The 23,232-nt window shown below is 41.5% G+C and overlaps 1 protein-coding gene across 8 annotated transcripts in view; it reads right to left on the bottom strand.

The window, feature by feature from the left end:
* Nucleotides 1-1,986: 1,986 nt before the first annotated feature.
* Nucleotides 1,987-23,232, bottom strand: part of si:cabz01090165.1 (uncharacterized protein LOC100333421 homolog) — a 378,602-nt gene continuing 357,356 nt past the window's right edge. For 7 of the 8 annotated variants that reach the window (XM_040039679.1, XM_040039676.1, XM_040039677.1 and 4 more), the window contains 5 exons: nt 21,327-21,510; nt 19,171-19,387; nt 18,837-19,099; nt 7,135-7,184; nt 1,987-3,326 (listed from right to left, as the gene is read on the bottom strand). In XM_040039679.1, the coding sequence (XP_039895613.1) occupies nt 18,978-19,099; nt 19,171-19,387; nt 21,327-21,510 (523 nt within the window). In that variant the 3' untranslated portion in view covers nt 1,987-3,326; nt 7,135-7,184; nt 18,837-18,977. The remainder of the gene's footprint in view (nt 3,327-7,134; nt 7,185-18,836; nt 19,100-19,170; nt 19,388-21,326; nt 21,511-23,232) is intronic. The other variant, XM_040039678.1, reaches the window with a different exon arrangement.

Genomic DNA, 23,232 nt, shown 5'->3' with positions numbered 1-23,232 from the left:
TCTTAGTTTAATTTGCTGGTGTTATAATTGTCTAATTAGCACTAAACTGATGATCATGTCCTTCCTTTTCAAGGTATTTGGTCATAAATCAAAATATAGAGCAAACTGTTAACCTGCAAGATAAAAGGTCACAGAATCACTTATTATAAATCATTCTCTGGGATACATGAATGTCAGCATCAAATGTCTCAGCGATCCATCCAATTACTGTCACGACATTAAGCTAATCCCTCTGCTTCAGGCTCCGTCTTTCTCACTTTTAGTGACATTTATAGCATGTGTTGTGTACCGAGAAGCCGTGCTGTCATTGGACTGTCTGCTCTGTTGATCTGATGGAAGAGTAGTCAGCACTTCACTAGAACCTTACTGCTGGCAGGTATAAGTGCCATCTAAACTATTTAAAGCCTTATTGATAGCTAACATTGTTTCCCGGTAACAAAAAGTCTATTATTACCCTGCAGGGACCGAGCGAAATATGAAAAATCCTTTGTGAAACATCAAAACTGCTTGTCTGACAGTAGAAGAGAACCTTTCTTATTCTTGTCAGTCTTATGTTTTGGAAACGTTTTGTTATGAAGATGATCTGCAGCTCTGGCAGACATCGTTAACACTTCTCTGGTTGTAAAATCGAAGCGAGAATTTAGGGTGAAAAATAATCGTTTAATCTGCTTTTTCATCACAGCTGCTGGTGTGGGTCATTTATAGAGGAGCTCTTGGAGGTTAGTGAGGTGGGTGGGTTAGTGGCCATTCATCACTTTTCAACATGCCGGATTATTTATCTGAATGGTCACGATATCATTTGTAACCTAAAAAACCAAAGTCATTTCTAGACGCCTAAACATAGACAACTAGTTTAATCCCTGTGATTAACCAATGAGTGAAAGTAAAATAGAAAAAAAAAGCAAAAACAGCAAAACACAAACGTCTCATAGGGGCAGCTTTACAGTTTCCTGGCCAACAAACCTGCAAGTGAATACCACCGCCACCCTTCCAGACTCGTTCTCTAAAATGGGAACTAATACAGCTGCAAATGCATCAAAGCACTGCTGACAAAGGGCACACGTCTTCTTTATGTTTGGATATTAATAAAGGCCAGCATGTTGCTTTGTTCTTGTAGTGCTGTTAAATCGTGTACACAGCAGTAGATTGTTGATTCCGGACAATCATTATTGTGTTTTCAGTGTTTCTGCACGTAAAGGTGACGAGACGATGTCTTTGCATTCAGACGTCATTCTTGACTCCAGATCGTTTCTATCACAGTGACTGTGGATTGTAAACCTCTGGTTCACATCAAACCTTCAGAGATTAATTTGTTCTGTTGAATCTTGATTAAGAAGGTGCATACTCATTCTAACAAAGATGAAAACAGGTTTACATTTTTAGCGTTGGGTTTGGGTTACTACCTGTGATCACTTTGACTTCACAGGGTTAAAATGAAGCAGGAGACTCGTTCCTTCTTTCTGTCTCCAGAGGTCACGATGAATTTAGAATGTGCTGCTTAAATTTGCACCTGCCTTCACTTGGAACGAGCTGCAAAATCACCAGAATCTTAAGCAGCCGTTCCACTAAATGTATTTAAGGTTGTTCTGACTAACCAAGCAGCAGTTATTTCAGTCGGTAAGTGTTCTGCCTGATCATTACGTCTCTGTTTTGGCCCAACACAATAACCTATTCTTACATTACATGTTCAATTCAGGTTGTTATATTGCACCTCTGAAGCTAAAGTACACAAACAGAGAAAAAACATTATCATTGATAACACAGACTTAGTGTTCGGAGTTGTAGAGCTGTGATTAAAGGAACACATCACAATTGATCTTTCTTAATATTGAAAATGACTTTGTTTCTTCTGCACGGATGTGCGATATTATTGCTTATAGAAAAGCAGGAAGAAATCCCTCTCAACCCTCTCAATAACAAACATAAACAGAGTGCTTCTGTCTAGAGAGAAGTCTTCTTTTGAAATTTGAATAACAACAAATTCCTTTTTTTCCAAGAAAAATACCTTTTATTTCATTATAAATCCACATAATTGTATCTATGAAAGCATAAAATCGCATGTTGTTGTGTTTTTTTCTCCTTATTGTGGTCATTAGTTTCGTTATATTCAAAGTAAATCATGGGTATCAAACCATCGAAGACTGTAAGGTGTATGTCGCATACAAACACAGACACTGTCAACGGCAAAGAGGGGCATCGAGGGGGAGGGAGGAGGGGAGGTGGGGACAGGAAGGGACGGCGCGAGTTCTGCCGGCCATTTTTTAAAACCACTTGGTATATTTAACCATCCCGAGTGCCAGCGTTTAGTGGTAGGAACAGTTTTGGTCAAGTTCACCAGCGATGTGTTCACACACAGCTGCTCTCCAGCGTTAGAGCGTTTTCGCCGCTTTCACCGTCACGTGTAGAGACGCACGCGTGCTGCCGCAGACGCTGAATCACTTCCCGCTGGTGCTCCTAAAGGCTCCGTCCTCGGGACACCGATTTTAATTTTTTTTGTAATATTCCAACACAGAGAGAACCGATCCACAATGGACGCAAACATACCGATTATGTCAACATTTTCTAAGTCATCCACAGCCAGAAGAGTTAGATTGGTAATACTGGAGGATATACAAGTCAGCTGTTCATCAGGGAGAAAAGGGGAGAGACAGAGTGATTAAGAGAAATAGAGCAAGAGAAGGCAGGGCAGAGGGATGAGATGAAAACATATGAGTAAAGTGCCAGAAGAGTTCACGGTTTAGTTTCTTGACTGTTTGTTATTATCATAGATGCTTTGAGACAAGACGCTGACAATGTGCTCATATTTTCAATCCAAGGCCCAACATGGAGTTTCTAAGAGGTGTGTTTCCGGAAGTCTGGGTGTCCTCCCAGTGTTGTAATAGTGCTGTCATAATACTGTTGTAATCCTTTGGCATATGACTATATGCTGGGGAAAGAGAAGAGCGGTGCCACCAACCACTGACCACAATAACATCCAGGGGAAATGTTGTCCACATACATCTGTTCTGCACATTCTCAGAAACGAAGCGATCACACAAACACCCATCAGATGATTGTTTACATCCTCGAAAGAAGAAAAAAGAGCTTCTGTGAGGGTTTTATCTCGTTCCTCTGATCCAAAGTTTCGAGAACCAGTTCCAGACCTGCATCCAACATGTCTCTCCCAGCGGCGTGGGGTCTTTTGCATATCAGCAGGTGGGCTTTGAATTCTCTGGCTCCAAAGGTCACATCCTGTGTGGGTCTGGTGTGACGTGGTATCAGAGGATAGTGTGTATCAAACTGTCAGGGCTCACAAGAAGGATGTTAACATACAACCCACGAGGCACCTGAAACAGATAAGAGATGGAGAGTGGTTCACAGTCAGTGAGTGATTTTTGATCTACATAAAGAAACTTTAGGTTTGATTTCAGTTTTTTGACTGAAACTTTCTGAGTAAATTTAAAAAAAAAAGTGATAAATCCACATTATCATCTCTGATAAGTGAATAAAGGGAATTATCTCAAAGTAAGACAGCTGCAACAGGTGATTATTTATCTTATTACTCACTAAGTTATATTTTCATTTAAATCACCAAACTGAAAGGTGTTTTAACTAATCTGTCACAAGTTTTCTGCTTAATTATTACTGCCTGTCTAAGGAGCTTGGAAAGAAAAGCGTCTGGACTTCTTTAAGTTGCTCGAAGATGTTTCACCTCTCATCCGAGAAGCTTCTTCAGTTCTAAGGTCAAATGGTGGAGAGTCCCAGATTTAAGCCCTGTGGGAATGCCCCCCCCCCCCAAGAGGGACAAAGGACCCCTTAATGATCCTCTACCTAATCACATGAGCCAAGGTGTGAAGACTGGTGTAGGTCACAATCAGGTTTCGGGTGAGCTCATTGTGAAACCTGGCCCCACCCTATCATATGATTTCCTGAGGTCAGATGGCCCAGGATGTGAGTGGGCATTAAGGCGTCTGGGAAGGATCTCAAAACCACCGCCTCTGTTCAAAGATGGTCAGTCATAGTGGACATAAATGGCTCCCACAGGGCTTAAATCCGGGAATCTCCACCATTTGACCCTAGAACTGAAGAAGCTTCTCAGATGAGAGGTGAAACGTCTTCAAGCAACTTAAAGAGGTCCAGACGCTTTTCTTTGCAAGCTCCTTAGACTACGATGACCTGGATGACTGAGAACCTTCACAGACATATTACTGCCTTTGTTTTTACCCCGAGTCAGTGACTCATTCTCCCACTTAAATGTTGTTACATTTAATATTTATTGTTTTAAATAATACATCAATAGTACATCTGTACATCTATATACTTTTTATGTGTGTCTGTGTGTTAATAGTCTGTGTAACCACTGTTGGCTGTGCTGTTGGCTGTCTTGACCAGGTCCCTCATCAGAGTCTTTAATCTTAAGAGTCTCCCAGATTTACGGCACAAGGTCTCCATACGTGTCGGGTTTAGAAACACAACTATCTTCACTAAGCCGTTACTTATGGACACCTGTAAAAGATCGCTTGTGTCGTTTTTAAATAAAAAAAGACTTATCTCTTATCTGCAGGGTCACTGTGATTTTAATGCAAACTGTGAGGTTGTTGTTGGTAGTTTTCAAACCAATGAGTGAAAAGAAGGCACACAACACAAAGCTCCCGAACAGGACACAAACCAAAGCCTCCTATATGACAAACTTCGCCACTATGCATTCCTAATATTGCTGCTGCCAACATGTCAGCTCACAGATGCGAGAAGAAAACCTCATGCGTACCTTTAAGAGACAGCAGCATCTGACAGAAGAGTGCTATTGAAACCCATGGATGACAGCACGTTGTGTGTATACATGCGATTTACTCTCTTACAAACATAGAGCTCAGCAAAATGTAGAAACAGAGTGAATAATTAAACACTGTACTAACAATTGCACAGTATTATATTTCTGTATTTACGTCTTCTTATGAACACTTAACTGAATTTCACTCTGTGTTTTGCTTCTTGTTTGTCTTTCTGTGGTTTAAGCGAACTTGATTTTCACGAGCTGGCCTCTTGGAGTGGAAGTCTTTATTTTATTTATAGACTGCAGCTTTCTTGAATATATGCTTGTTCTTTGTTATTGATCCAACACACTTGAGGCTTCCCAACTTATGGGGAAAAGAAAAAACATGCACATATCCTCTCCTACCTTGTACAAAAACACCAAAAAACAACCCACGGTGTGTGCTGCGGGGTTTTTTTGTTTTTCAGTACTGATGACTCAATGACTGCTTGGCCAGCTTCTGAGATTTCAGGTTTTTAGAAAAGCTTTCCTGCATATACTTTGCTTTGGAAACGATCCCCTTCTCACCCACAAAATCTTTTCTGCTTATATTTGAAATGCAAATACAGGGCATCCCAGCCCCTCTTTAGTCTGGTAAAATAAATAAAGCTTTATTTTGCTACACTGAGAAATACTTCCAATCAAGGGAAATTAAGTTGTTCTGCTCTGTGTCAGGAACTGCAGTTCCTCTGCTGGCCACTTGAGGCTGGCTACCAGACTGCAAAAAAGTGGTTGTGTTTAACGGTAGTTTCAGTCTTCAAAACAACTGTATTCAATTCAATTCAGTGTTATTATATAGCACCAAATCACAACAGCAGTCACCTTGATGTGCTTTATATCGTAAGAGAAGACCCTACAATAATACAGAGAACAATCAAATGACTCCCTGTGAGCAAACGTCTGGCGACAGTGGGGAAGAAAAACTCAGTTTTAACAGGAAGCAGGGCACCAATTTTGTGACTTAATTACTTGCATGTCTTTTATCCTGTTTTCCTTTTCTCTCCCCAACCCGTCGTGGCCCCTCCCTGAGCCTGCCGGAAGAAACCTGCCGGAGGTTTCTTCCTGTTAAAAGGGAGTTTTTCCTTCCCACTGTCACCAAAGTGCTTGCTCAGAGGGGGTCATATGATTGTTGGGTTTTTGTCTGTATGTATTAATGTAGCGTCTACCTTACAATATAAAGTGCCTTGAGGTGACTGTTGTTGTATTTGCACTGTATAAATAAAATTGAATTGAACTTACTGGTTGTAGAGAGTGTCTCTCTCCTGACTCCAAACTAGGGCCTGACAGCTGAAGGCTCTGCCTCGAATCATACTTGAGTACGTGAATACTTCAGGAACCACCAGTGAGCCAGCAGTCTGAGAGTGAAGTGTCTAATAGGGTAAATCTTTTTGCTTTTTAAATTTTCAGGTAATATAACTTGATGTCTGATATGGACAATCCAAGATGTTGTTGCTTTAAGTTTGTAAAATAAAATTATACTTTCTTTTTCTTCAATAACTTACAGTTTACTAGCTTATCTAGCCAGTCTTGGCTGATAATGTCGCACTCCAGCATGGTTTCAGAAATATGATAAATTCTGCCTCCAAAAAGCATCACGCTACAATGCAACTTTAATGCTTAAATTCATGAATTGATACATTAAAAGTGAAAAACCTTTGTATAGCTGCAAGTGAAACGCACCATCTGATAAATTATAAACCTTGAAGAACACTGCAGTCTTTTGTGAAGAGACATTGGGGTTAAATATTTTGGTGGCATCACTCAGTTAATGGGACAATATGAAAAATATGAAGAATATAAAGAATCATGAAACACTGAATATGAAGATCAGTGCACACTGATTGAGAATGAAGTCATATGTGATGACATAAATTAAAAAAACGTGGCCTCTTGTCAGAAACTGTTAATGGGATGGATGAGCAGAAAGCAAAGAGAGGAAGAAGACAAGGAGGAGGGGAGGTGGAGAATGCTTACATAATGAAATAGAAGTCTTACATAATGGAGTGACACCAATCTGCATACTGTGGGGGATCAGGCCATTACATAATGGCCCAATAAAGGAGAATAATGCTGTTTACTAAGGCAAGGCGATATTTACAGAGCACTTAGAGGCAGACAGACTCCAGGCCTGCTAATGGCTGCTGACTGCTACATTCTCCCTTCATCTCTTCCTCATTCACTCCATTTTCCCCCTCTCTCTCTATTAAAGCATGCTTAACATGTTTCCAGCCCTCTCTCCCCTCAAGATGTTCTGACAGAGCATCTCTGGTGGTACGATGAGTGGTTACCCTCCAACCTGTGTGCATACGCGAGTGTGTTTGTGTGTGTGCTTGATCTCTCACCTCTCTCACCTCTTCTCCCTCCAGCGCTGTGAAGCTGAATGTAAGTAAATCTGAAAAACACACAACCAACAAAACGTAACAACAAGATGGGATCAGAGTTCAGATATCAACCCATCGAGAAAGACACACGGGGAAGCAACTGTCAGGTCACGTCTAAAAGAAACCTAATCCACCTACAGGCACCTCTGAAGCTCACAATTTTCCATATTATCCAGTTTAAGCCTGTTTAGCTGACCAGCAGAAAAAAAACAAATAAGAGATATTGGGGTTTTATGGTTTTATGGGGTTTTGCAGCCGAGTGCGAAGTGGTGGGAATGGCCTGCTCTTTGTTCGCGAGTGATGGGAGAAGGGAGCGGGAGATCGACAGATGGAGTGATGCAGACGCTGCACCGGTCCGTCGTGGTGAAGAGGGAGCTGAGTGTAAAAGCGAAGCTCTCAATTTACCGGTCGATCTACATCCCTACCCTCACCTATGGCCACGACCCGTGAGTCGTGAATGAAAGAACGAGATCACGGATACAAGCGGCAGAAATGAGCTTCATCCAAAGGGTGGCTGGCCTCTCCCTTAGAGATAGGGTGAGAAGTTCGGCCATCCGGGAGGGGCTCACAGTAGAACCGCTGCTCCTCCACATCGAAAGGAGCCAGCTGAGGTGGTTCAGGCAAGTCCCACCGGGAGGAGGCACCCGGGCAGACCCCGGACACACTGGATAGATTATATCTCTCACCTTGGGGGAGGGGCCGGGGAGAGGGAGGTCTGGGCTTCTCTGCTTAGGCTGCTGCCAATGCGACCCGGCCCCGGATAAGTGGAAGAAGCTGGAAGGATGGAGCTAATCTTAATTAGCTGCAACACCTTCGATCGGTCAATGAGTGGGGCAGTTTGTATTGTACAGCATGATTCCTACCTCAGTATAACCACCAGCAGGGTGGATGAGGAGGCAGGTGTGGTTGCATCATAAACCCACAGACTGTGAGACTTGCTCCTTATAAGCCCACTACAGTCTGTCCCACAGTTGTGAAATTAACATGAGGGTTACTTGTTTTTTGATTATTATCAATTAAATTTAACACAAAAAGTTTTCTTAAACTTCTTGGATTTGTAACATTCAAATGAGGTGTTTTCTGACCAAAAATATTTGGTGATTAAATGACCCATCCATCCTACTTGCATTTTGACATCCCGACAAAACATTCATGGGAGAGTGGAAAGTAGATCGCTTCCACAAATTCATCAATCCCTGCATCCATAACTCACAACCAACAGAAAAATGATGACTGTGATCACACTAGTTTCCCAGATCGAATAATCAATAAAGTCATTCTTGCTCACACAAGTTTGCCCCCCCCCCCACCACCTCTCCCACATCACCGAGCTCTTATTTTCTCTCCATCTCTCTTTATCCCTCCATCTTCTCTTGTCAATAACTGTCTCGGGGCTCAGTGACTCATCTCCACTTCTCTCTCTGTTTGGTTGGTCGTTTTGCTTTATTTCTCTTTTTTGCCTCCTCATCTGTCTCACGGACTAAATATACTAAGACCATAATCCTCCCTTCTGTCTCTCTCTCTCTATCTTTGGGCTGCTCTCTCCTTCACGATATATAAGCCCACTGTTGACAGCGTCGCTTTCTACTTCCTTGCCACATTTACGCAGGTCTTTTCAGATGGAGATTAACAAATAACGTTTGTTTTATTTTTTTGTCAAAGGGTTTATGCAGCCATTGGCAATGTTATGCTGCAAATTATATTTCAAAGGCCTCCCTGTAAAAATAGATATCAGGAAACAGCAGAGCCTCAGTTGGGACTTCACTGCTTTCTCTTAATGGGCTCTCACACAATTTATTCAGTTTAAGCAGCTCTGTATAAAAGGAATGGAACAAAAAGGGAAATAACTTATCTTTTAACAGTTATGGTAAATACATAATTGTCATTATTATTATTATTATTATTATTATTATTATTATTATTCTTCTATGGTTTTAAGGAAGCTAATATATCTATCATTTTAAAGAACGTCACATTTAAAGAATGACCACTTTCTAAACTACCTCATTTCATGTGCGGCTTTGCTGTAGAATGACAGATTACATGCTGCTGTCATTCCTGAAGCTTCAAATAGTACCTTGGTGTATAGCACAGGTATAGCACAGGTATGCACATCTAGCTGATCTGTGACTAATGCCACTGACGTGTTTCTTCATTTGATGTTTCATACTTTATACTTTAAGGGTCTTTGTCTTGAAGTATTGCACACATCGAGGTAAATGTTGTTGTAATTTGGTAATATATAAATCTACCTGAATTGAATTGTATTGATAATTATTTTAAATACCAACGTCTGATGTCCATACATGTCATTAGTATCGTGCTCTGGTGATAAATTCACATAAATTTCATACTCACAAACCATTTCCAAATAGAACCCGACCACGCCAGCAATACTCTTCATAACTTCTTTGTCACTTACATTTGCCACCTCCCTGTCATTCACAGCTTCCTAATGTCCTGCAATGTACATATTATGTCAAGACAAAAGCAAGCTCGAATATAATAGAGCCATTGCCATATGAAACAGATGATGTTTGGAATCACCAGGACTTCACCAAGAGTTGGCATGCCATCACCAAGCACAACAGGCCACTAGAGTATTTAAAAGTAGAATGGGAGGCAGAGCCTTCAGCTTTCAGGCCCCTCTTCTGTGGAACCAGCTTCCAGTTTGGATTCAGGAGACAGACACTATCTCTACTTTTAAGATTAGGCTTCAAACTTTCCTTTTTGCTAAAGCATATAGTTAGGGCTGGACCAGGTGACCCTGAATCCTCCCTTAGTTATGCTGCAATAGACGTAGGCTGCTGGGGATTCCCATGATGCACTGAGTTTTTCCTTTCCAGTCACCTTTCTCACTCACTATGTGTTAACAGACCTCTCTGCATTGAATCATACCTGTTATTAACCTCTGTCTCTCTTCCACAGCATGTCTTTCATCCAGTCTTCCTTCTCTCACCCCAACCAATCACAGCAGATGGCCCCGCCCCTCCCTGAGCCTGGTTCTGCTGGTTCTTCCTGTTAAAAGGGAGTTTTTCCTTCCCACTGTCGCCAAAGTGCTTGCTCAGAGGGGGTCACATGATTGTTGGGTTTTTCTCTGTATGTATTATTGTACGATCTATTGTGCAATATAAAGCGCCTTGAGGCGACTGTTGTTGAGATTTGGTGCTGTATAAATAAAATTGAATTGAATTGAATAGTTAGTTAGTCAGTGAATTGGTCACTGAAGGGACAGAATCTGACATTTCTACCAGATGGATGAGCTTTCTCTAACTGGACCAAGGTTGCTCTGAGTAAAAGTCATGACAAAGTTTTACCTTTCCAAAAACAAGCCGAAAAGAAAAACTCTGTGGGCAGATCTCCAACAACATCTTCTAACCAATAACAGAAACCCACCTAGCACCATAAGTGAAACATGGTGGTGGCAGTATCATGCTTCACAGATGCTTATCTACAAGAGGTACTGTACATGAGTCGGAGGGAAGAATCATTTTGCAAAATACAGCGTGAAGAAAACAGAGTGTGATACTTAATCTCTGTACAGCACAGTAGCTAAGTGGTTAGCAAAATGGTCCTGGGTTTAAAGCAGGGCCCTTGCATGTGGAGCAGGCAGGGTTTACTCAAAGTTAATTCTCCTCTCATTGGGTCCTTGAAGAAGGCATGGGTTTACATCTGGCCTGGGTCAATAAAGGATATCTACACCTATCTGAGTTTAGCACACAGCAGAAAAGAAAACACTGCCACAGCTTTGGGGAAAGTCTCTGCTCATCTTCGGGTGGCCCCAGGCTTATATCTCACAGAGCGTCAGTGGAGAGACCTGAACATGGCAGCTCTGTCTGCTAAGGCAGCTGTTTACCTTGTAGACTTGGTGCTTATAGCAATTACAGAATCATGAATGAGAAACACAATAAGGTGTGCAGAATTGGAGTAATTTCTATTGTGTGAATGTGTGTGTGAATGGGTGAATGACTGAATGTAGTGTAAAGCGCTTTGGGGTCCTTAGGGAAGTAAAGCCCTATACAAATGCAGGCCATTTACCATTTCTATTGTATACTAGTCTAAGGAGCTTTATTTATGCTGTAAACTGGTATTTGCTTACTGCTTTTGGTGGATGGAGGTGCTTATCCAGTTCCTGTGAACTCCCCATGATGAGCACTTACTTATAAATGACACAGAATCACGCCCGTCTTAGTGGATTCACTCTGAAATCTTTGTCTTCCCCTGCAGCAGCCCTCAGCAGCAGGAGCTGTTTGAGCTGGGAAGCTCCCAGTGTGAGTGTGTGCGAGTGTGAATGCATGAATGTGAATGACAGCATCCTTCTGTTTTCCCTAGATACATGAGGGTAAAAATAAAAGCAGACGGATCGAAATCACTGTGTGGCGTGACCACTAGGTGTCACTAAGACTCTTTGCAGGGTCTGCTGGCCTCAGCGAAGGCTCCACTGCGGCTGAAGTTTAGTCACTGTGCCATCGTGCTGCTTAAGTGCCAGGCTCGGATAATAAAAGCACACTGAATGATGCCCTGGTGCCTCGTGGCTTTACAGAACACCCTGTGATGATATCTGCCGGTGTCTGCCTGCCTCTCTGCACTCTCTCTCTCTCTATTTGAGGTAATCATGAGATGGGATGGTGGGATTGCATTGGAGAGCCAGCAGGCCTGAATTACTGTGTGCATTTCTGTTCAGTGTGGGCAGTTCTATAGCTTGGTGTATGTCCACTTTTGTGTAGTGCAAGCTTCATTTCTCTAAAAGGTCAACTTTGCTGAAAGGACATTTTTGTCTTAGCACTTATCTACTCCCCTTGTCGCTACTTGTTGGCTACATGCAGCGATGCTCCAATGATGGCACTGCATGTAGCCATCCTGGTGCTTGTATAATAGGGTTCTCTATCCCTGCTATACACTAATCTACAAAGTTTTACAGATCATCTTACCTCAAAGTACACCTGAGCAGCCACAACATTAAAACCCACCAGAGAAGTCCGTAGTATTTATGATCTCAGCATGATATCCCACGTAATCTTCAGTTCTGGGATTCAGGTGGATTTATTTCGACAGATATCACTTACCCAAACCTTGACTAAGCACTAGCCTCCTCAAAGCAACCAGCGCCCAACATTACACTACAAATCCTGCTCAGGAAAAGCTCGTAGAAAACAAGGCATCCTCCCAGCCTCCAAACTCTCTAGATACCAGTCTGATAGATCCTCTATCATAGACTGATATGCACAGAAAAGCCCTGAACAGCCCTTAAGAACCCAGAAGACCCAAACAATACATCGCTAATGCCTCACACACCACAGTATAAACACAGAAAACCACAACCATCTTGAAAAGGCATTTTTATTGTGTAATGATCTCTTTGCAGATACGTTAATAAAAGCCTGAAACGGTGCAAACCCACGGCTCGCTGTAAAAAGTAACCTGGCTGCCTGCAGGTCCACCTTTGCATGTGTCTTGTATCAGGATCTCCTTCGCCACTTTAAGTTTGGCTCTGTATAACAGAAACAGACTTTTCTTTACTGGATGAGAAAGAAGTGGGGAGGTTTGATTAAGCTTTCTATACTTGAGCTAGGGAAAAAAATGGTGGTCCGATTTCATCTGTCAGAAATATATTTCAGTGATCGTTTGCAACCTAATGTTAGTTAGCATACTAATATGAGCAGGCACAGTGAGAGCAGGTTAACTATTATTCTAAAGATTGTTTAGGAGGCACAGGATCTGCGAGGTATTGACAAAGGTATGCTTTTATCCACACCTGACTAGGTGTGGCCAATTAGCACCAGCTGAACACACTGAGCAGATTAGAGGCTGCACAGGGACGTAACAATGGTCCTGATATTGTTTGATCAAAGCATGACATGTTCATACTACCATAAAATGATCTCGAGCACCGTAGTGAGTGACCACAGTGTGGATGAGCTTATATGTTTCCAGTTTTGTGATCATATTCAGCTTCTGTGCCTCCATAGTGTAGCAGTGAGCAGAAAGTTATTGGTTTGTGTCAAGCCGGACACACCAGACACAAATCCCCTTCAGGTTTGTGTCAGGAAGGTAATCTCCTGTAAAACTCTGCCAAACTGAAAGTGAATGGTAGCACTTACAACAGGAACAGCCAACAGTAGATTTTGTTATCATAATCATCCCATTAACAATAATATTTTGCTACACAAAAAGTGAGTCACACAGTTAATATCATTCGTAGACAGGCAGACAGATGTTAGTCCCAAAATTTAAGCCAATCCATCCAGATGATGTTTGTACCAGCGAAAGGGAATCACCTGCAACATCTGGAAACACTATGCTGGGGAGTGATGCAAAATCTGAACTAAACCTTTTCATGTAAAGATTCGCTGTGTGTTTGTAAAGCTTTGTTTGGCCATGTGCATGTTTAACAGGTAAGATACTGATGGTCCTTCAGGGAGCAGTGACTCAGGCTGACTGTCATGTTCCTGGTCTGTTGACCCAGCGTTTTAAGTTTTAGTTTATTTGGATGTTGTTTATGTTTAAGTTCATTAGATTAGCGAAGTTCATTTGGTTATTAGACTCCTTGTGTTTTCTTCCCCTGTATTTAAGTTTCCCTCACCCTTTGTGTTTATCAAGTTTGTATTATCATGTCTGTCTCATGTTTCCTGTTTTATTTTGAAGGAGTCGTGTGTTCTTTGTTCATTGTATTTAGTTTCACTTCCCTTGTACTGTCATTAGGCTCATGTCAGTCAGCTGTTCCTCCATGTGTTCCCACTTCCCCCAATCACCTCCTCTGTTTTCAGTGTGTCATTGTCAGGTTGTCTGTTCCCCTCCTAGGTTTTTCCTTATTGGTTGTTTAGATTTCCCAGTTCAGGTTTGTGTTAATTTTGCTTCAGTTTGCCTTGCCCTTTGTTTGTACCTTTTTTACCAGCCATATTAAACGGCTCGCTTTTTGTTAACATTTCAAGTTCTGTTCCTTGGAGTCTGTGTTTTGGGTCCTTTTGTCAACCCCTACAGTCTGCCCTCGCCAGACTGTGACACTGACCAGCAGTTCATTTGGTTTGGAGAGGAAGCAGGTGTGTTGAGATTACCTCTGTGTGGTTTCTGTTGTGTGAATGTATGTGGTACATATTGGACCTACAACAAATGGCCAAAGGGTCAGTGGTGAACGCTGAGATTGCTTCCTTTAGGAAAAAAATGAGTGTTTCATTGTGTGTACGGACAAGTGTGTGTGCAGAATGTGAGTTTTTAGATGAGAGGTATATTATTACAGGGAGGATATGATGAATGAAGAGAGAAAAGATAACAGGGAGAACAGGAAGGGAAGACAGAGCAAAAGGAGAGGATATTCAGAGGAAGACGGGGAAGAGATGACAAAGCGTTCCCAAATAAAGGTCACAATTGCCAGATAAAAGAGGGAGGAAAGAACAACTCATAAGTGTAAAAATAGAGGTTAGAAGAAGTGAGAGAGAAAAGAGGGGAGGCGGAAAAATAAGCACAAGGATTCCTGGACAATGATCATATAATATCTCAGCCAAAAGCATCTGTTTGTCTTTGATCAGAGGTGCACAGGTGTAAAGGGTGATGGGGTTTTCACAAAGGATGCAGCAAGTTCTGAGCTCTCCACCATGTTCACCGATTTTAAAATCTTCAGCGGGCGCAGAGCTGAAATATTCAGAAAAACTCTAACTCTTCTCATAATTAGCATACCTAAGAAGCTTTGCATCGATCTGCAGCTGCTGGAAAGAACACACAACAAATCTAAAGTGTGTTTACACACAGCGACCTGACATGTCTACCTGGATGCAAAACTGTGCTGTCATTACAAATGCAAACTTGTATCCTATGACTCAGTCTATCCACACTTACCATCAGCTTTTCTTCCTTTGTGCTTCCCTGCAGGCTGCATGCCTCATTTCTATTGGCTGTGACAGAGTTCCTGAGCTGTGTGCCGTGTGCTTACGCTCCACAGTGACAAACCATGTTTGAACCACATAATGCATGGGAACAAATGAGTTTCAGAGGGCAGGAGCACCATTGTTACATCCTGTGTGAAAGCCCCTTCAGCCCTGCAGTGTTGCATTATGGGTCTGTAGCACTAACGCTGCCAATCTACAGAGTTTCTTTAAGTCTGATTATAGTATGTCTGTTGGAGTGAGTCAGCCGTAAATGAATTTCAGAAGGCAAATTTAAACCATTAAAGCTTCTGACTGCTCAGGTTTAAACACAGAGGAAGATGAGGAGTTGGCTTATAATTTGGGATATTATGGGATATTTCCTTTTATCCATATATGCTCATTCTGTATGATTTCATCCTGATGTAATACTGAATCTGCTAAATTTAACCACCACTGAAGTGTAGCCATTTAAGCAGCGTAAAGGAAAGAGAGCTACTGATGAGGAAACTAATATCAATGACCTGAAACGTAGACTACCTGAAATTTAAAACACTGCACGTTCCACAGTTACAACAGAACTGCTGCTCTTTCTACTGAACAAGAAGACTTCTAACAAGCCAAAACAAGGAGAAAGTTTGCAGCCAAATCTTAAAAGCAGAAGTGTGTGTCTCCTGAGCACAAATAGGGAGAGGGACATAACGGCTGAAGGCTCTGTCTCCCATTCTACTTTCCCACACTCACTCAGGAAATCACAAGGAAGCCTAGACTTGGCAAGACGGTGACCCATGTCTGAAGCATTACAATACAGCCAGTGCTTTGAAAATACTGCAGAACCCCAACCTCCAAGAATGGACTTGGGACCAGAAACACGGTCGATGTGTAATCACTTAACATGCAGACCATTACAACCAACACTAAAGGAAATCATGTATGAACCTCTTTAATGGTCTACAGGAAGTAAAACCAACCCACATGAAATCACTGCATGCTACGTTACATTTAATATTAAAGGCAATGGCAGCAAAGAAACCCAAGATTGGAAACGAGACAACACGTTAAAGAGCTAATCTCATTTTTTTTCCCCTGTAATTTTCGTTATGAAATATTATCAGAGAGAGACAGAAATATAAAGATCTCAGACCACAGTGGGCACGTGAACCACAGGCACCGATGCCTTCTTCTGCCTTTTTGGTTTAACAGCGAATGAAGATGCCCACACCTGAGTGTTAGTGTCACGCTCCATCCCTTGAACTACACACGACCGATCTTTCAATTCATACAGAGATGAAAAGAAAAGAAATAGCTAATAAATTGTGTGAAGAGGAGAGAATCCCTGAGCGCTTTGAAGGATACGTCGAGATAGGGCATACATCTCAATTTGGGAGTGAAATTGGTAGCAGAAATATCACAAGATAAAGAGAAAAGCTATAGTGAAGGATAGCGCGCAAACAGAACGACCTTGATCTCAGAAATGAAAGGAGCAGAAAAGAGAGAGGAAGCATCAAAACAAAACATCTCATTAAAATCGGACAAATAACGATGGAGCAGCGAGAGGAGGGACACGGAGGAGGACACAAAACTGTTTGCATTGGGAGGGACAGGCAACAGGAACTGAAAGAGACAATGTGTTAGTCCGAGGTGCAGAGACGGCGAGTAATAAAGCTTCAAATAGTTTCTTTTCACTGTCAAATAAAAGACAAAAATAGCTTCAGTCAGAATGCTTCTCAAAAAGAAGAAATCAGCTCAGGTTACAGGATCACCTCTGCGCAAAATAATGAAGGATGTTAGTAGTGAGTGAGAATGTATTTAAAGGTACCTTTTGTTTAAAGTCTTCCTAAACGAACTAATAAAAGAAATAACTGCTAAGAACTTATGTTAAAAAATACACACAATTTTCTGTGTTAGCTTAATACACATTTCTAAGTCTGCTGAATACGTAGGCAGCATGATGGTGCAGAGTTTAGCACTGCTGCCTCACACAAAGGAGCCTTTGTGGAGGATTTGTTGTCCCTGTGGTTGGTGGCTTTCTCCCCCTGACTGCTTCAGTTCCCTCCCACAGTCCAGAGGCATGAATGTTTAGTGAACTGCTTGCTGAGCCGGCTGTAGGTGAAGCTCTAGGTGGTCAGATCAGAAGCGCTAAAGGTTACTGTTGCATTAATGTCCATAATTGCCACCAGAGGTACACAGCTGGCCTCTATCAGTTTCAGGGTGCAAATACCCGCCCACTGTCGACAGTCAACCTTAGAAATTATTGACTTAGTTACAAGTGGCTGTACCTGTACAGGTAAAATAAGGTACACTGTGATTGTATGGGTCACACAGATGTTCTGAGAAGTGAAGCTGAAGTGATTGCATGAGTCATGTCACTCAGCTGTGAGAACAACCTGTCGCTCATCTAAGAACACGCAGGAGGTCATTAAAAATAATGACATAAAAACGTAAAAATACTTCAGGCACCAGCAGCTGCGCTCTCCTCCGCTACCTCAGCTACCTCCTCTCCTGTAGTATGAGATCACATCCTCCTTCCTAAGGAGTCATTACTAATTAACTCTTCAATTGAAGAGATTAGCTCATTCTGGAGAAAAATAATCCCCAATTATTTACTCGGGGCTTAAAGTACGTAAAAATATTGAGTATTAAAAACTCAAATTATTTAATGTCATTTTGATGAATTCATCAACCCTGGACTTTAGCTTGTATGTGTCTGAGCAAAATTTCTGCTCATCTTCAGTTTTTTGCACATTCAAAACTAAAAACAGTTCAGCTATGGCGCTGACAAGATTTTGCAAATGTTTCTCCCAAAGACAGAAAAGAATCACAAAAAAGAATTAAAAGAGAAATAAAAGACATTTTAAATGGACTAATCTAGTGATGTGCATCACCCGGTCACGTCTTTTTACTTTATTAAGCCTCATGAATGAGCCAGTGTAGCAATGCATCAGTGAGATGCTCACGCTCTAATAAGCAGACTGATAGCAGTAGGTGCATGTTATCAGTTCACAGTGTTATTGTTATAACACTCAAGAAAATATAAAAAAAAAAGTCACAACACTGACATCATATGAAATTAGTTGAAGTGCTGAAACTTTGTGCAGGTCTGCAGCACCATCGTCCAACTGCAGCACCCCACCGCTCTTGTGCGTATTTCATCCATATGAGTGACTGCTCATTAAAGTGCATTTTTTATTGGAAGAGCTCGGTGTTCAGTCATGCAAGCTAAATGAACCTTGTCCGCAAGGTTTATTAAAGCAACTTACAGCCTGTCCTCTCCATCACTTTCTCTCCCAGCGCCCGCCTGCCGTACATTTCAATTTCAAACAAACTTCAAATGAAACTCTCTCTTCCCTCATCTCCCTGGCAGCACCATATTTAACTGAATTCTTTTCTTACAGGGGCAGCAAAAACCATGCGTTCAGCTCCTTGCTATAAGCGTGCATGCACCTGTCCCACCAGCTGTCCTGATGTCAGATATAGAGTTTGCACCAGAGAAATACTTTGCAGCAGAGCGGCTAACAAAGGCAGGTGAACTGGACCAGTTGTGACCACAGGTGACCACACAGCCAAAGATGTAAAAAGGTACAGTGGTTAGCACTGTGACCTCACTGAAAGAAGGTCCTGGGTTTGAATCACCAGCTGGCAGAGTCTTTGTGTTCCTGCTGCGCTTCCTGTTTGAATATGAGCAGTGTGTAAGAAATCAAATGTATGTTTAGACTGAATGCCAGATGTTAAATGAGCAGAAATGAACTTTCACAGGTTGACTTGTCTAATGCTCTTTTGTATGTGACTAATTCAAATACTCACCAATGACAGGAGCTGCTCCTCGGCTTAAAGTGGAGCTTGGCTCCAGGCACCAGCAACAAATTAAAAAAGAGGGGGAGGGAGGTGGAGTATTGGTTTGGGCTTAGAGATTGGTGGGCTGTGGGTTGGACTGTTTCTTGTGTGTTATTGGGAAATGTCATCGTCATGGGCGGGATTTAAGTCCACTACAGTCGTCCCTCGAAGAGAAGCTCCTCCCATCCCATCTGTCGACGATGACGGTTGGGAGTTTCTATTAATGCCTCCACCTGGAAAAAAGATGGAGTCAGATTATCGAATGACTAAATGCGGCGTCACCTCGCTTTTCTCAGCATCTTACCTTGCCCTGCAGAGGAGGACGATGGAGGCAGAGCAAGGATGTTGGCTCCACCTCCTCCTCCGTTGGTCTGGGAACAGACGTTGGCGTGGCGTGCGACGGCTTTCTGCTTGTAGTGGTTACTGTGCAGCTTGTACTTCATCAGGAGAATGAAGATGAAGACGAGGACAGAGGCCACGATGATCCCCCCAATGATGATGATCATGGTACCACCCAGGAACTAGAGGAAGAGTACAACAATCATGAGCACTCTTAAAATATCTAAGTGCAAGAGGGTGATCCATGATTTCTGAGTAGTTTTACTGAGATGAACCACATTAAAGGTGAAATCACAAAAGAAGCAAAAAGAAATAAAGAACAAAAAGCTGAGGTGTCAAAAAGCAGGAGAAGCAACAAGCTAAGCAACTTCCTCCAGTTAAAATTACACATTTATCGGTACTTTTCTGATGCACTGCAATCAAAGCAAAACTCTGTTAACATTAACATGAAGAAAAATAAGGTGAAGGACGATATGAAAAAACAAAAAATTAATTAGAAAAAGAAAACAGCAAAATAAAAAAATAACTCAATTAAATGTAATAAATTAAACAAAAATCAAACACAGTTCAGTAATTAAAGAGATCTGTATGTCTTTTATCGTATTTTTTCTGCCCTCTGCAATGATCTCATCATCTATTCATTTATTCGGTATTAAGATTTATTACCTAACATTCAAACCAAACCAAGGACATAACAAAAACATTTTTCAAAGGCGTATGTTGGATTTTTCTGAGAACTATCAATAGTCCCCGTCCTTTTAAAGCCAACTAAAAAGGACAGAATGGGAAGAAACTGAACCGATTACTCTTGTTTTCTTTTTAAAAAAAATATGTTTATTAAGATTTTCTGATATATAACGGGGAAAAAGAACAGACAAAGCAACAACAAGGGCAAGAACACACAAACAAGGCAAAAGATTACACTGTAACAACAAAAATATTACTTCAACACCAACAATAAACACAAGTAGAACGCTTGGGTGGCAGACTAAGATTTTTGCGACCGATCAGAGAGAAATTTATGCTTTGATAAATGATCTAAAACAGGTTGCCACACATCAAAGAACTCACTAAGTTGGTCCTCTAATGTATCCCTAATCCTCTCTGCGATAAAGCAGTCAGTTCTGCTAACCACATTTTGATCTGAGGCACAGTGTCAGACTTCCAGAGGGTCAAAATCATTTTCTTAGCAACTACCATTACGAACAAAACTGTAGTTTGTGCAGCAAGGCTGAGGCGCAGGAGGGAAGAGGAAGATCCAAACAATGCAGTTATTGGGTCCGGCTCTAATGTGCAATTGTACATATCGGAGAAACATTTAAAGATATCCAGCCAGTAATTGTAGAGTTTGGGACATGTCCAAAATAAATGAGTAAGAGAGCCTTCTCCAAGTTTACAACGATCACATGTAGGACTAACAGAAGGAAAAATCCTCGACTCTTATTTTCACTCATTCTAGAGGGTGACGAAAAAACGACATCTTCCTCGGAAACATCGGTGGCCATTTTTATTTTTATTTTTTTTAATTAAAAGTAAGCTTGCTGCTGATTTTGAACCATGTCACAGGGCTTTTGTTGTCTTTTTACATCGTCAAATTCCTAATTTATCAGCTGGAAACAGCGATCCTTTATGAAGAAAAAGATCTGATATCATCTACAACATGTTCCTTTAGTTGCCCATGATTGTGACACATCTACAAGCTACACTGTAACCCATCCTGACCCCTGTTGCTCCTTTCACATGGTCTGATGTATCCAGTTCCATGTTCTGCTGTTATTGGTGTCTTCATTTCTCTGTATTGGCGATCTGCTGCTTTCCAAAAACAGATCCATAAAACAAATAATAATGTTCTCCAATACAGAATTCCTTGAGATGACAGGTTTTGGATCACATGTTGCAGGCAAACTTGAAATGAGCTCCAGATAAAAAAAACAAACTACAGTGGTCCTCTCTGAATTTCTCAATCATTTACAACATGAAAGTTCGTCATTTATCACTGATTAGTGAGACAGTGCTCTGAAGCAGACAGCTCATCAACTATATATGATTCAGCAGAAGTCTGATCAGTTATCAACTGGAGTAACAGCGGATCAGACACCTGCTACACCTCAGCACACTAACCTGGTCTCGTATAGAGTGGCAGCGTCCGTATTCTGACTCCGTTGTGAAGGACACACAGCCCACCAGCTTAGTGCCTGTCAGCGCGGTGATGCCATCATCGTACACGGCCAAAACGCACAGCTCGTAATCCCGCGATGATGCCAGATCACTCAGCTGGAAGTACTTGTGGTTAGCTGGGATCATCCTGAAAGACAGAAAGACAATTTGATTGGTTTCGCCCTGCCTTTGGTGTAAAGAGAGAAAAGATCACAATATTTCTTGTAGCATTTTTAGACTTTTCCTTTGAAATGTTTACCCGTTGTGAGTTACCTTCAAAAGTCAAGGGCCTGGTGTCAGTTAATAGCTCGAAAGATGAAGCAAGAAACTCAGGATTATCACGCTAATTTGAATATACATAGAAAAGACAGCACAGTAAACCCCGCTGAGGTCAGTTTAAACACCAAAGGCATGAAAACATTCCTTTCACTTTTCACTACGACGGATATCCAAACAACCAGGCTGAAACTATGAACTGAGCTCTGATGCAAATCCGTTCATTACCACAAAATATTCAAGGTTTTTCTTCCACATGCAGAAGTTTCCCAATAAAACTTATTGTATATTACAAAAATATGTTCACTGTAAATGAGTGGAAAACGACTCAACCTTCCTCACACTGGCAGCCTCACCACCCTCATGTTACATTTGCGCTCCAGTGGAAGTTGAGCCTGAACTTTGGTAAGCATAAAGTCATGAACTTTTATTATCTTTAGTGCAGCTCTCCTGAAAGAAAAGCCTGCACAGTCCAGAGCGTTTTAAAAACCCTCAGGCTAAAAACCAAAAAGAAATGAAATTGGAACATTTTCCCTTTCAAAACTTTGTTAATATCTTTTTTTCCGACGTAATCAATGCCAAACTGATTATTTATTATAATAAACTTAATTAATGTAGGACCTTCAAAAACAGAGTGTACAAAGTAGTTTAACAGAAAAGCAAAGAGAGGAATGCACACGAAGTAAAATAACAGCCACAAAGCCACGAGAGGTGAGAAGCAGAACTTTAAAATGAATTCTAAAAACATCCACGGAGCCAATGATCAGAGTTGATGTGACGCTAAATCAAATAAGGAGCTGAGCTGCTGCTTTATGAACTAATTTGAGGTAAAAATGAACCTCAGTAGTCATGCCTTGAGAAAATGAATGCATGAATGACCTTTTCCAGGTTTGATTCTATGAGTTTAATTCTAGAGATGAATCTTATTTAGATGATACAAGGCTGGATAACCTTTTTGAAATGCATTTTAAAGCCGGCGATTGGTTCAGCATCTCCAATGAATGCTGTATTTGGCTGTAATGGTGGAGAGAGCTGAGAGTTAAGGTAGAGCTGGTTCTTTATTGCAGTTCTACTCTGAAGAATCCAGAAATCCAGATGATCTGGGCCACACGAGAAACTTTTGCTTCCTCAGAAAGGCGTCTACACTCGGCATCAGCGAGTAGACATCATTCAGAGGTGTGAGTCTTTCACATCAAAAAATACAGCTGAGGTGGTTCAGATATCTGAACAGTTTGCCTCCTGGATACTTTATTGGTGAGTTGTTTCAGGCATGTTAAACCTGAAAGAAATTCTGGGGCAGACTCGGGACAGACTGGATGTCTTTTGGCTGGTTTAGACGTACCTCAGTATCTGAGTGTGACGAGCTGAGTGGGAAGTCTGGGCATCTCTGCTTAGACTGAAGTCCTTGTGACTCAGAGCCAGAGTCAGAAGATAGATGGACAGATTGATGTTTCAAAAGTAAGAGCTAGACCACAGATAATCATTTATCTATGATAAAAAACAAACAAACATCTCATCTGTAGACACAAACCTATAAATTAAGCACTAAACTGCTACTGTGGATTACTAAAGGCCGTCAGGCAGTAGCAGTCCA

The sequence above is a fragment of the Simochromis diagramma genome, unplaced genomic scaffold (genome assembly GCF_900408965.1).
Source record: "Simochromis diagramma unplaced genomic scaffold, fSimDia1.1 OVJJ01000031.1, whole genome shotgun sequence".
NCBI lineage: Eukaryota > Metazoa > Chordata > Actinopteri > Cichliformes > Cichlidae > Simochromis > Simochromis diagramma.
This window is presented reverse-complemented; position numbering and strand designations above follow the sequence as displayed.